Source organism: Oncorhynchus mykiss, chromosome 25 (genome assembly GCF_013265735.2).
Source record: "Oncorhynchus mykiss isolate Arlee chromosome 25, USDA_OmykA_1.1, whole genome shotgun sequence".
NCBI classification, from domain to species: Eukaryota; Metazoa; Chordata; class Actinopteri; order Salmoniformes; family Salmonidae; genus Oncorhynchus; species Oncorhynchus mykiss.
Window position 1 is genome coordinate 15853368 of NC_048589.1, and position 13555 is coordinate 15866922.

At 41.5% G+C, this 13555-nt stretch overlaps 1 protein-coding gene across 6 annotated transcripts in view; it reads left to right on the top strand.

Annotated features, from left to right (window-relative positions):
• The first annotated feature begins 505 nt into the window (after positions 1–505).
• The window catches only part of ralgapa2 (Ral GTPase activating protein catalytic subunit alpha 2), a 163140-nt gene continuing 150090 nt past the window's right edge, over positions 506–13555 (top strand). For 5 of the 6 annotated variants that reach the window (XM_036962850.1, XM_036962846.1, XM_036962848.1 and 2 more), the window contains exon 1: positions 507–782. In XM_036962850.1, coding sequence (XP_036818745.1) covers positions 677–782 — 106 coding nt within the window. In that variant the 5' untranslated portion in view covers positions 507–676. Of the gene's footprint in view, positions 783–13555 lie in introns of all 6 variants that reach the window. The other variant, XM_036962847.1, reaches the window with a different exon arrangement.

Consider the following 13555-nt stretch of genomic DNA (forward strand, 5'->3'; position numbering starts at 1 on the left):
CGGTCACAATTAATAGCAAACAACGCACCACTCCTGGTAGGTATGTCTGCTGCCTTTTCGTTGTCACAGCCTAAATGCCAATCACCAAACGAGGGGGCCAAAGCAAGTGTGGAATAAATCAACTTCAGTACATGCTGTCAAAATGCAGCATTCTGCAATAGGGACGGGAGTAACAGCAACCAAATTTTGTTGACAACATTAAACATAAAACAGCGCTACCATGCTGCTATTTTTACAGTTTTATAAACTCAGAGGAGAACGTTCTCTCGCTCTATAGTTAACGCACTGACTTATTAGAAAAAGCAGTGCTTTTCAATGCGTGAGATATAAGAAGTGTGGTGTGTGAGAAGAGGGTCAAATACGTGTTTCACGGCCAATGCGTGAGAGTTGGTAGCTCTCAAAGACAATGGCACTATTAAGTTTGTGTGAAATTGTAAGCATGGGGCAAGTGCTTGAGCACTTGCTGGCTACGTACTACAGGGGGCGTGGCCACGTTAGGAGCTGCGCTTCCGTGTTTACACACTCACGAAAAAGGAGGGGACTAGCGGCGCTAAGTATGCTCGCGGAGCAAGCGTAGAGCGGTGGTGAGGAAAGTGACGGTGTCACAGCATAGGCTCACTATATGGTAAAGAAGAGGTAACTTATTCTAGGTTTCAAAATTGCGTTTTACAGCGGAATGTTCACTCGAAGGGGCCATGGAGACGTCAAGAAATCTACACAGAAAGTTCTGGACCCAAAGAAGGATGTATTGACCCGACTGAAGCACCTCCGGTCACTGTTAGGTGAGTGACATGTCATCGAGCTTTGATGCAGCACCAGTGACTCGCTCGATTATTGATGGTGCCTGCCTCCTAGTAAGCTAGCTAGCTAACCTTTGAGTCCAATGTATTTTTTGTTTTTTTTTACCACGTCGAATATATGTGGTATCATGCTAACCTATATGATAAACGTGGAGCTGGCTAACGTTAGCTAGCTAAGCCAAGCCATCCTTTGTGGTTAGCGCGTCTGTCTAACGTTCGTTTGCAAGCCACCAGTAGTGTCATTGTAGAACGGTTAGCCAGAGCTAGCTGATTAGCATGCCAGTCAGCAGCAGGCAGGTTACAAAAACCTAGCTTTGAGCTAACAAGGTGCTTCGCTTCACGTCCTAGGTACTAACTAGATGGACCGTTTTGTTTGCAAGTTGGCTGTTTGCTTACTAGCTATCAACCTCTAGTCCTTCAAGGGCTTGTTAGCTAACCTAGCAACTGGCACTGTCTAGCTTGCTAAACTCTATGAAATGTATATTGCTAGGCTAGCTAGCATTAACAAAAGAGCCATTCAGTAACGTCAGCCAACATTTGGAGATGACATCTGAACAGAATGCACATGACACTTTGTTGCAACATGTAGCTAGTTTGCTAGTCCCACAAATCAATTTAGGCTTTGGGTGTACTTTCAATTTCTTACCTAGCCAGTTAGCTATATATTCAGATAGTATTGCATAATTCATAGGTGTTTGTCACATCACATGGCTACCTATTCTTATTGAATTCCATTTATTTTGTCCTGATGCAGGCAGTAGGAAATTATAGGAATAGCCAGCCAACAATTAGGTACGTTTTTTTCTATTACCTGCAAGTAAAGTATCTTATCATTTTGTCTGTTTAAGACATTGTCTATATATCAAAAACAAAGTGAAAATATAGGTATTGAATAGACGATGCCTTCCCATTGTATAGGCTTATCTTATGGTTATCAGAGAAAGGGTGTGGGGGTGTGTGTGACAGGTGACTGTAGTTCTGCTAGTTTGTTCTCTTTGGGGAAATGAACCACTGTTTCAGTTTATTTTTGTGGAATTTATCTTACCAGGCTTTGTGTTTTAAATGTGTTTAAGTCTATCTCACTATCAGTTCCTACCTAGAGTTTAAATGGTCGATGTTGTTTTATCACTCATCTTATGCAAAAATTCAGAAGCTTGCAAGGACAAGAAAATACATTTGTAAAAATTGCAGATATGTTTGGAATGACAGATTGTGGATCTAACTCTTTTTAATTGGACATACAGTCAGGTCCATCATTTTTGGCACCCTTAATAAAGACGAGCAAAAAATACTGTAATTATACTGAGCTATATTCTATACAACAAAACAAAGGGACATTTATTTTATACTACAATTGCTCAGAGAAATATTTTGTTTAACAAGTAATACAAACAAATCTCAAGATACTGGTCAGAATCTTTCCAGATCCTTGATATCCTTTGTCTGCGCTAATGGACTGCCCTCTTCAATTCACGCCACACGTTTTCAATGTGGTTCAAGTCCGGAGACTGAGATGGCCATTTCAAATGTTGATTTTTGTGGTCAATTAACCATTTCTTTGTTAATTTTGATTAGTGCTTGTGGTTTTTGTTTTTTTTGCTGGAAGATCCATTTGCAGCCAAGTGTCAGCCTCCTGGCGAGGGCAACCAGGGGTCTTGGCTAAAATGTCACGGTACTTGGTAAAGTTCATAATGCTGTTGACCTTAACAAGGGCCCCAGGACTGGTGGAAGCAAAATAGCCCCATGACATCAAAGATCCACCACCATATTTTACTGTAGGTATGATATACTCTTCTGCATAAGCTTCTGTTTTTCAATGCCAAACCCACCACTGGTGTCCGTGGCCAAAGTACTCTGTCTGACCATAGTCCTGGCATGAAAATAGAGCTCTTTGGCCACGCACACCAGTAGTAGCCCCAACGTGTTCTCCAACCTCATAAAACATCTTTATAAAAGGCTCAGTGTTGTTATCCTCACAAGGGGAGAGTGCTAGAGTATTGAACACAGGGGCCAAAATTATTGGCACCCCTATCTCTCAGATTTTTTTCTCATTTTTTTCTCATCACTTAAAATAATGTAATATATTTTCTTTTGGAGCATACAATATCTTTATCAAAGGTGCCAATAATTGTGAACCTGACTGTAAATCGAGGACATATCGAGACGCCTCATTATATTACACTCTTTCCCATTGAATGCTGTTTTAAAAAAGTATCTTCTCCATTTATTTGCAGATGGGACTCTTTTAAAGAAAGTCCTGTTTGTTAACCCAGGGTCTGCCTTTGAACAGGAAGCGTCATTCTGTGTTGTAGGCCTAGGTTATATGCATACTGTATGGTAATTTAGCCTATTTTCCCTCTGCATCAGTACCATTCCATATCAGACTCCCCCTCTCTTGTGTAGTGTCTTTTATGAAGCTCATTGTGGAGCGGTGTGCTAGTTGGACCATTTCAATTGACTCCCCTTGCCTGAGTCCATCTTTTAACAGGCTAGCTGACCTGTAGAACACCTTTATCCGGGACTGGCCCCCTGTCAGGCACTACCTATCAACCACTTTACACTGTGTACAAATCTCCATCTCAAAAAAGTGCTGAACTAGCGCAAAGGTGGTTAATTTGTCAAAAGTCTAGCCTATCAGGGTACTTTCCTGCTGACGCTGCACATTCAATGTCAAGACTTGTACAGTCAAGATAGAGGTCAACAGTGGTCCAAGGGAGTCTGTTACTTCTCTACGGTTTTTCTTGTCCTCATGTGTGGGCAAAGATAAGGCAGGTCTGTTTGTGCAGCAGCTGATAGCTGGGCCTCCATATTGATGTTCGTTGGCCACCCCCCTCCCTCCTGCAGTCAGTGTTTTCAACAAAGAAGGATTTCCTCCTGGTCTGGTGCTGGCTGGTTCCTGTGTGGACAGGAAGTGGGGATGAGTGATGGGGTGCTGGACACAGCAGGGAGTCTAGGGGAAACGTTGACCTCTTAAGAAAAAATTAAAATAAATTGTGCTGTTATGTCATGGTGAAAGCTTACAAAGCTATGTGGTTTTTATTGTTGTGTTAAAAAGGCATATTTTGACGAGAACCTGGACAGATTTTTACACACACTGACCAAAGAACACAGACAAATGCCACTCCCTCAATTCTTACAGAAATATAAAATATGCCACTTCTGATGTTTTTGATATCAAGATTGGAATTATATTAACGGTCCTTCTACATGTCAGGAACATCCTGAAACCAGTGAGAGTCTGGACTCTGTCCCTGGTGCCCCTATCCATGTTGATTCAGCTTGACCAGTGTTTTCCACAAGCACACGGAGTAGCCATCCAAATTGAAAAAGAAGCCTGCTGGGGGTTCAGAGCTTGTTTGGTAAAAAAAAAATCTTGATTTTGGTAGCCTCTGGTACATTCTACTGCTTTTATTCCATCTGAAATACACGGTGAAATGATTGAATGCTTCATTGAGTTTACCTCCGAGTGGATTTTTTTGTGGTATTTGTTTGAATTACAGGAAATTACAGTGTATGCCTATTTGTTTTTCTTTGAGGGGGAATTGTCTAGGACTATTTTCTAAGTAAGAGACCTATCAACCTTTTTTTAAACATTTAACCTTGTCTTCTCTTGAGATTTAAAGTATTGTACTGCAATATATGAATTTTCCCGCAAGATATGAAAACAGAAGAATTAAGTAAAATAGCCCAAATTATCTTGAAATTGTGTGATGGGCACTTTTTCAAATGGAAAAATGGGGTCTCGTAAATAAACAGAACAGATGCTCAGTTAAGTTATGGGTCCATATGTGTTAAGAGGGAGAACAATATCAGTTAAGTTAGTGAAATAATTTGCAATTCTCTTTGTGAAGGCTTCAAGCTTCTTCTTAAGAGGCATTTTCTCAGCTATCTGCAATACAGGTATGATTGAAGAATGACGCAGGTGTTAAACATGGGCTTTGCTACACAGAAAGTTGCAGTTAATTACTCCGTTGTCAACACTTTGATTAAATCAGTAGATCTATATCAACATCTTTGAAAATACCATACAAATATCATAGCTTTTAAAACATTTCAATCTGTTTTCTTTTATCATATTTTGGACCAGAGTAAGGCATTCTCGCCACAAGCCTATCCATTGTTCCTGCAGTGAGGAGGATTCACCATCTTCATTGAATGTTTTTATAATTTATCTGCAGATAATTTCCAAAAAGCCTACCAGTATGTAAAATAGGGAGCCTAAACATCAGCTCTCTTACCAATGCGATTCGGTAGGCTACTGACGAGTCACTGACTAACGTCACTGTCTGGCTAGTCCTGATGGACTTTAAAATACAAACAAAACATATTGAAAATACAAACGAGATCTTTAGTTCACTTGTCCTGTTTCGATACCATTGACATGTAACTACTGTCATGACTCTCCTGTGAGGAGCCGAAGGATCAGGTTACAGGTGGGTCTGCTCTACAGTGCCCTCTCCCGCAGAGGGGGAGGGGTGAAGTCGGACATTCTATGACGGCCGTAAATACCTTGTGGAAACTCTGCCTTTGGGCTTTGCAGGATGAGGGGAAAGAAACCTCTTTGTTACTAACAGTAACATCAAAGGGTTGAATAATGAAACAATATTTCTGTAATCCAAACATTTGGAATGGTCCGTGGGTACTGAAATAACAATTATATCAGAACAGTTGTTTTGGGATCTCATTAAGGACGGTATAAGAACAACTGAATCTCTGAATGTGTATATTTCCCACTTATCAGATTTACATCTAAATGTTGTGGAACTTATACAATTAAATATGAAACTATTTGTAAAAGGATGACATTTGATGTTAGCCTTGTAAATGAGAATTGTTTTACATATCAAAGTTTTAACCAGTCAGTGGCCACACCCACGGGAGCACAGACATTATGTTGGCGTCATGGAACGCCCCTTTTGCCAGAGTTGAATTAAATTTACATTAGACCAGAGAACGCGAGGACGCAGTCCACACACTGAAATGGTTGACATTTAAATGGAGACCAGTTGCATGCAGCACCAGCTGATTACGTAACAAATGGTTAAGAAATTGAAATCTCTAGAGACCAGTACGTTGCCGGGTTGCTACGGGCGTGTAAAATGTTTCTAGCTCTACATTAGACCAGCGTGACCGACAGTGTGAGCTGAAAGGTACGGAATGGTTAGAAACTCTCTCTCTCGAAGAAGAAGAAGACTACACAGGAACATTCAGTCTGCAGCTGTTTAAGTACTTTAGTCTAGTAAAATTGACCGAAGACAAGAAGACGCAACAATTTACTCTCACCACTATAGATGCCTCTTTCTAACCAACAGAGCCCACTGAACAATATGAGGTAGACCTATGGAGGATCCGTTCTCACAGACACTCTGAAACCTACTACATCTACAAAGGCTTGGTGACCTCTGGTGGACAACCAAATACTTTCTGTCAAATTACTCCTTGTAGGTGGATCAAGTGTTTTCAACAGAGAGACAGCAAAGACATACACACGTAAATATTAGTTATGCACCGATATGACATTTTTGGCCGATACCGAGATCTGATATTTTCCTTGCCAAAAAAAACATGCCGATATTAAACATTTTAGCTGCCTTTTTAAGCATTCTAGTACAGTTAAACATTTAACTCACACACATGGACGCAGCGGTCTAAGGCACTGCATCTCAGTGCAAGAGGCATCACTACAGTCCCTGGTTTGAATCCAGGCTCTATCACCTTTGGCTGTGATTGGGAGTCCCATAGGGCGGCGCACATTTGACCCAGCGTCATCCGGGTTTGGCCGGGGTAGGCCGTTATTGTAAATAAAAATTTGTTCTTAACTCACTTCCGTAGTTAAATAAAGGTGACACACACCACACTGACCAAAAATATATTTTGATGGCATTTACCTATGTCCCCATTACCAGTAAAACATCATCAAAACCTATTTCATTCACTTACTTGATGTGCTGTTTCGTTGTTCAGTCTTTTCATTCTTAACCAGATTACCATGGAACGCCGGTTGGGTCTTTGCGTGTCAAAACATATACTATTTAACACTTTTTGACGTGTCAAATAAGCTTGTTGACCCATCAGGACCTGAATATGACTGCACGCCACATAATTTAACGGGTTCATACATTTATTGAGCATTGATTAATTACACTGTCACTTGTATTTCATATTTCACAAAGATTCATCACTACGTTTGCTATGATGCTGGTAAAGTCGTCTCGCACACCTACAGTGCTGGTCATAAAAAAGCTAGTTAACGCATGGATGCAAACAATGTTCTTCCAAAAACATAGCAAAACGACAATCTGTTTCCTGAAAAGGGATGTTTTTGCTGAGTTTGCGGTCGAAGTTGAGGTCGAACAAATGATGCTTTATTACCAGCGCATTATTGTAAACACATTGTTCGTGGCCGGTGTTTGCTGACTTATTTTGTACAGCTTTGACAGTGCTACTGTAACTTTTTTGACACTCAAAGACCCAAACGGCGTTCCATAGTATGTATGTCGTGAAGCTAATAGCAGTGATGCTATTACCGTGTAATTCCGGTAGGGCAACATCTGAAAAATTGTGCACTTGGTAGTGTGTACCGGTGCTAGTCCAGTCGGCAAAAGCCAACATCACCCACGACAGAGAACGGTTGTTTGTCAAGGACAAGGAATTCCATTATCTAGGCCTTTAATGGATATCGCCTATGAGTTGTCTCGCTGAAATTTTGTAACTCTTTCAAATGACTGCTCAACTTGTTGACTGCTCGATCCACACAGCAGACATTGTGGGCTAGTTTAATGTATAATGCTGTGTTGCACATATAGCGCACAATTTTACGTGGCATCATTATGTCATGTACCTACGTTATGTAGCACATCAGCTTTGACATCGGTTTTGCACATCGGCGTTAAACTAGACATCGGCCAATACCGATGTTGGCATTTTTATAAAATCAAATGTATTTATATAGCCCTTCTTACATCAGTTGATATCTCAAAGTGCTGTACAGAAACCCAGCCTAAAACCCCAAACAGCAAGCATGGCAGATGTAGAAGCACGGTGGCTAGGAAAAACTCCAGAGAAAGGCCATAACCTAGGAAGAAACCTAGAGAGGAACCAGGCTATGAGGGGTGGCCAGTCCTCTTCTGGCTGTTCCGGGTGGAGATTATAACAGAACAGAGAGAGACTTAAATTCACACAGGACACAAACTACTGGGGCATAAATACTGGAGGCTGAGACAGGGGGGGTCGGGAGACACTGTGGCCCCGTCCGACGATACCCCCAGACAGGGCCAAACAAGCTGGATATAACCCCACCCACTTGGCCAAAGCACAGCCCCCCACACCACGAGAGGGGTATTTTCAACCACCAATTTACCATCCTGAGACGAGGCCGAGTATAGCCCACAAAGATCTCCGCCACGGCACAACCCAAGGGGGGTGCGCCAACCCAGACAGGAAGATCACGTCAGTGACTCAACCCACTCAAGTGATGCACCCCTCCTAGGGACGGCATGGAAGAGCACCAGTAAGCCAGTGACTCAGCCCCTGTTAGAGGCAGAGAATCCCAGTGGAAAGAGGGGAACCGGCCAGGCAGAGACGGCAAGGGTGATTCGTTGCTCCAGTTCCTTAACGTTCACCTTCACACTCCTGGGCCAGACTACACTCAATCATAGTACCTACTGAAGAGATGAGTCTTCAATAAAGACTTAAAAGTTGAGACCGTGTCTGCATCTCTCACATGGGTAGGCAGACTATTCCATAAAAATTGAGCTCTATAGGAGAAAGCCCTGCTTCCAGCTCTTTGCTTAGAAATTCTAGGGACAGTTAGGAGGCCTGCGTCTTGTGACCGTAGCGTACATGTTGGTATGTACGGCAGGACCAAATCGGAAAGATAGGTAGGAGCAAGCCCATGTAATGCTTTGTAGGTTAGCTGTTAAACCTTGAAATCAGCCCTTGCCTTAACAGGAAGCCAGTGTAGAGAGGCTAGCACTGGAGTAATATGATCACATTTTTTTGGTTCTAGTCAAGATTAAAGCAGCCATGTTTAGCACTAACTAGAGTTTATTTAGTGCTTTATCCTGGTAGCTGGAGAGTAGATTATTGCAGTAGTCTAACCTAGAAGTGACAAAAGCATGGATTCATTTTTCTGCATAATTTTTGGACAGGAAGTTTCTGATTTTTGCAGTGTTACGTAGATGGAAAAAAGCTGTCCTTGAAACAGTCTTGATATGTTTGTCAAAAGAGAGATCAGGGTCCAGAGTAATGCCGAGGTCCTTCATAGTTTTATTTGAGACGACTGTACAACTATCAAGATTAATTGTCAAATTCAACAGAAGATCTATTTGGTTCTTGGGACTTAGAACAAGCATCTCTGTTTTGTCCGAGTTTAAATGAAAATGTTCAGCCATCCACAATTGCGAGGGCAATTTTGGGGCTTCACCATGTTTCATCGAAATATACAGCTGTGTGTCATCTGCATAGCAGTGAAAGTTAACATTATGTTTCCGAATGACATCACCAAGAGGTAAAATATATAGTGAAAACAATAGTGGTCCTAAAACGGAACCTTGAGGAACACAGAGATTTACAGTTGATTTGCCAGAGGACAAACCATCCACAGAGACCAACTGATATCTTTCCGACAGATAAGATCTGAACCAGGACAGAACTTGTCCGTGTAGACCAATTTGGGTTTCCAATCTCTCCAAATGAATGTGGTGATCGATGTTATCAAAAGCAGCACTAAGGTCTAGGAGCACGAGGACAGATGCAGAGCCTCGGTTTGACACCATTAAAAGGTCATTTACCACCTTCAAAAGTGCAGTCTCAGTGCTATGATGGGGTCTAAAACCAGACTGAAGCTTTTCGTATACATTGTTTGTCTTCAGGAAGGCAGTGAGTTGCCTCAACAGCTTTTTCAAAATTATTTGAGAGGAATGGGAGATTCGATATAGGCCGATTTTAGTTAAAAAAAATATTTTCTTGGTCAAGGTTTGGCTTTTTCAAGAGAGGCTTCATTACTGCCACTTTTAGTGAGTTTGGTACACATCCGGTGGATAGAGAGCCGTTTAATATGATCAGCATAGGAAGGCCAAGCACAGGAAGCAGCTCTTTCAGTAGTTTAGTTAAAATAGGGTCCAGTATGCAGCTTGAAGGTTTAGAGGCCATGATTTTTTTTATCATTGTTTCAATAGATATAGTACTAAAACACTTGAGTGTGTCCCTTGATCCTAGGTCCTGGCAAAGTTGTGCAGACTCAGGACAACTGAGCTTTGGAGGAATATGCAGATTTATTGTGCATCCCTAGTAAATATGTACATTTCAATTCTTTCAAATGAGCGGCCGTTCATGTGCAAATTATTTGCATTTCCGTGAGCATAGTAAATTGGCTGTCTTTACAATCGTGGAATTCCTTTGTCTCTCCCTTTCCCTCTCTTTTGAATCCGTCATTTTGTGTAACAAGCCGTCATACCGGTTTAGTCTACTAGGGACTTTTCATTCCATTGTGTAGTAATCGATGTGAAAAATATCCTGTTTTTTTTATGTAATTCTGTGTAGTTAGTTAGTAAATAAATAATTAAGCCAATTCGTTTATCGCTGATTCATCATTTATGCTAGGGTTCGTGCAGATATCCAAGAGTTCTGCGGCATTCAGAATGAGACTGATATGAGGTAATAAGAATGAATGAATGGACTGACTGACGAAAGGGAGTTGTCTTTAGAGTTTAGTCGGGAGATAATAACTCGTAAAATAACTTTTCCCGTGGTTCCCCAGATTACTACTTAATTAATTGTTACATGATTCATTTAATCGCGTAATAATTGAACATGGTATGTGTCATTATTTTATAAAAAAACAAACACATTTAAGATAGTCAAGACTTGCCATTCCGAAATACAACGTAGCGTCAAGAATATATGAGATCGACTTTATTCAGTCAAGCTTGCTGTTCACCAATCAACGTACAGGAAGTTGATGCGCCAACACTTTGTGGCTGCATATGAAACACGCAAAATAAAATAACTGAATGTACCAGAAAACAATAGGCTAAGTTGATTTTGACTTATCGTTACCTCTAGCGGGAGAGGACTCTACAGCCTTTTTTCTGATTTGCTAATTGAAAAGTAGCCTAGTTAATTTAAGTTGAAAAAGTACACGGCTGAAAATTGCTGTGTAACCTACTGTATAGCCTACATTCAGCACTAGTGGAAAACACTGCTTGACTCACGTTTGATTTAGGCCCAATATCACAGTATGACATGACAGCATCAGTAGGCCATACCAAGTTCTATGGTCAGGAAATAGTCACAGACCTAAAACTGCTGTAGCTTACTTGAAGGGGAATTCTGCAGAGAGTCTATTTTCAGCAGTTTTTTTTGTTGGTTTTGTGCCCAGTGAGGATATCTGTAATGTTGAGTGTGTGAGCTGCTGCATGTTAATTTGCTGGTCATGCCTGACTGGATCTGCCTGAGGTTGTTAATTACAGGAGCCTGCTAGACCACCTGATCACACATGGCTCTGTGACTGGAGCTGTGCATGGTTATTCTTTAACTTGGATCACACACACACACACACCCACACAGTACATGTGTATGCACACACCACACATAAGTGTGAGTGTGAGCAAGAGAGAGGAGAAGACAGAATGTTGGCCACAGTGTCACTTCATCCTCTTTCCTCTTCATGCTTTTGCGGTGAGTGATGGTGGGGTCAGGGTCAACTAGGATGGCTGCTGTTAGGAGGTAAAGCTCTGGGGAAACAATCACTGCCACATCGGAAACAAAGTCAGCAAGGTCATTTTCCCTGCTGAGTCAAGCTGAGACCTTGACATATGATTTTCACCTTTTCAAAAAACACTGGATAGATACAATCTCGTTTTCTTTCATCCCTGTCCACAGTGTAGCCTTCTGTCAATCACTTGCCCGTGTTCATTGTACCATAGCTTAATGCTGTGATGCTGCTCATGCGTCACAGTTTAAATGCACATCTTAGCAAGATGCTGCTTTTCATACTGCTTCCGCTGGCTTTCTGTCTGGCTCCCGCCCGCTACCGCAGCTTTTCATACTGCTCCCGCTGGCTTTCTGTCCGGCTACCGCAGCTTTTCATACTGCTCCCGCTGGCTTTCTGTCTGACTCCCGCCTGCTACCGCAGGACCTGGTCCTGAACCCAACCGCGGTACCACAATGTTATTTTAGGCATACACTACCGGTTTTAGAACACCTACTCATTCAAGGGTTTTTCTTTATTTTTTTTCAACAATTTTCTGCATTGTAGAATGATAGTGAAGACATCAAAACTACAAAATAATACATGGAATCATGTAGTAACCAAAGTGTTAAAACAAATCAAAATATATTTGAGATTCTTCAAATAACCACTCGTTGCCTTGATGACAGCTTTGCATACTCTTGGCATTCTCTCAACCAGCTTCATGAGGTAGTCACCTGGAATGCATTTCAATTAACAGGTGTGCCTCCTTAATGCGTTTGAGCCAATCAGTTGTGTTGTGACAAGGTAGGGGGGTATACAGAAGATAGCCCTATTTGGTAAAAGACCAAGTCCATATTATGGCAAGAACAGCTCAATTAAGAAAAGAGAAACAACAGTCCATCATTACTTTAAGACATGGTCAGTCTATACAGAAAATGTCAAGAACTTTGAACGTTTCTTCAAGTGCAGTTGCAAAAACCATCAAGTGCTATGATGAAACTGGCTCTCATGAGGACCGCAACAGGAATGGAAGACTCAGTGTTACCTCTGCTGCAGATGAAGTAACAGACGCATCTCAACATCAACTGTTAGGAGACTGTGTGAATCAGGCCTGCATGGTCGAATTGCTGCAAAGAAACCACTACTAAAGGACACCAATAAGAAGAAGAGAATTGCTTGGGCCAAGAAACACGAGAAAGGACATTAGAGCGGTGAAAATCCATCCTCTGGTCTGATGTCCAAATTGGAGATTTTTGGTTCCAACCGCCATGTGTTTGTGAGACGCATAGTAGGTGAACGGATTATTTCCGCATGTGTGGTTCCCACCGTGAAGCATGGAGGTGTGATGCTGTGGGGGTGCTTTGCTGAGGAGTCTGTGATTTATTTAGAATTCAAGGCACTAAGTGTGCATGGCTACCAGCGATACGCCATCAGCGATATGCCATCCCATCTGGTTTGTGCTTAGTGGGACTATAATTTGTTTTTCAACAGGACAATGACGCAACACACTTCCAGGCTGTGTAAGGGCTATTTGACCAAAAAGGAGAGTGATGGAGTGCTGCATCAGATGACCTGGCCACAATGATGAGTTGTGGTTTTTGGGATGAGTCGGAGCATCAGAATGAAGGAAAAGCAGCCAACAAGTGCTCCGTGTATGTGGGAAATCCTTCAAGACTGTTGGAAAAGCATTCCAGGTGACTACCTCATGAAGCTGTTTGAATGAATTCAAAGCTGTCATCAAGGCAAAGGGTGGCTACTTTGAAGAATCTCAAATAGAAAATATATTTTGATTTGTTTAACACTTTTTCTGGTTACTACATGATTCCATATGTTATTTCCTATTTTTCATGTCTTCACTATTATTCTACAATGTAGAAAAGAGTACAAATAAGAAAAACCCTTGAATGAGTGGGTGCGTGCAAACTTTTGAAGGGTGTATGTGTGTAAAAAAAAAAAAGAGGTGAGTAAGGAGAATTATTTAAGATACTGTTTGAAGAGGTAGAGTTTTAGATATTTTTGGGAAGACTGGCACGGATGCTGGTTCCACCATTGGGGTGCC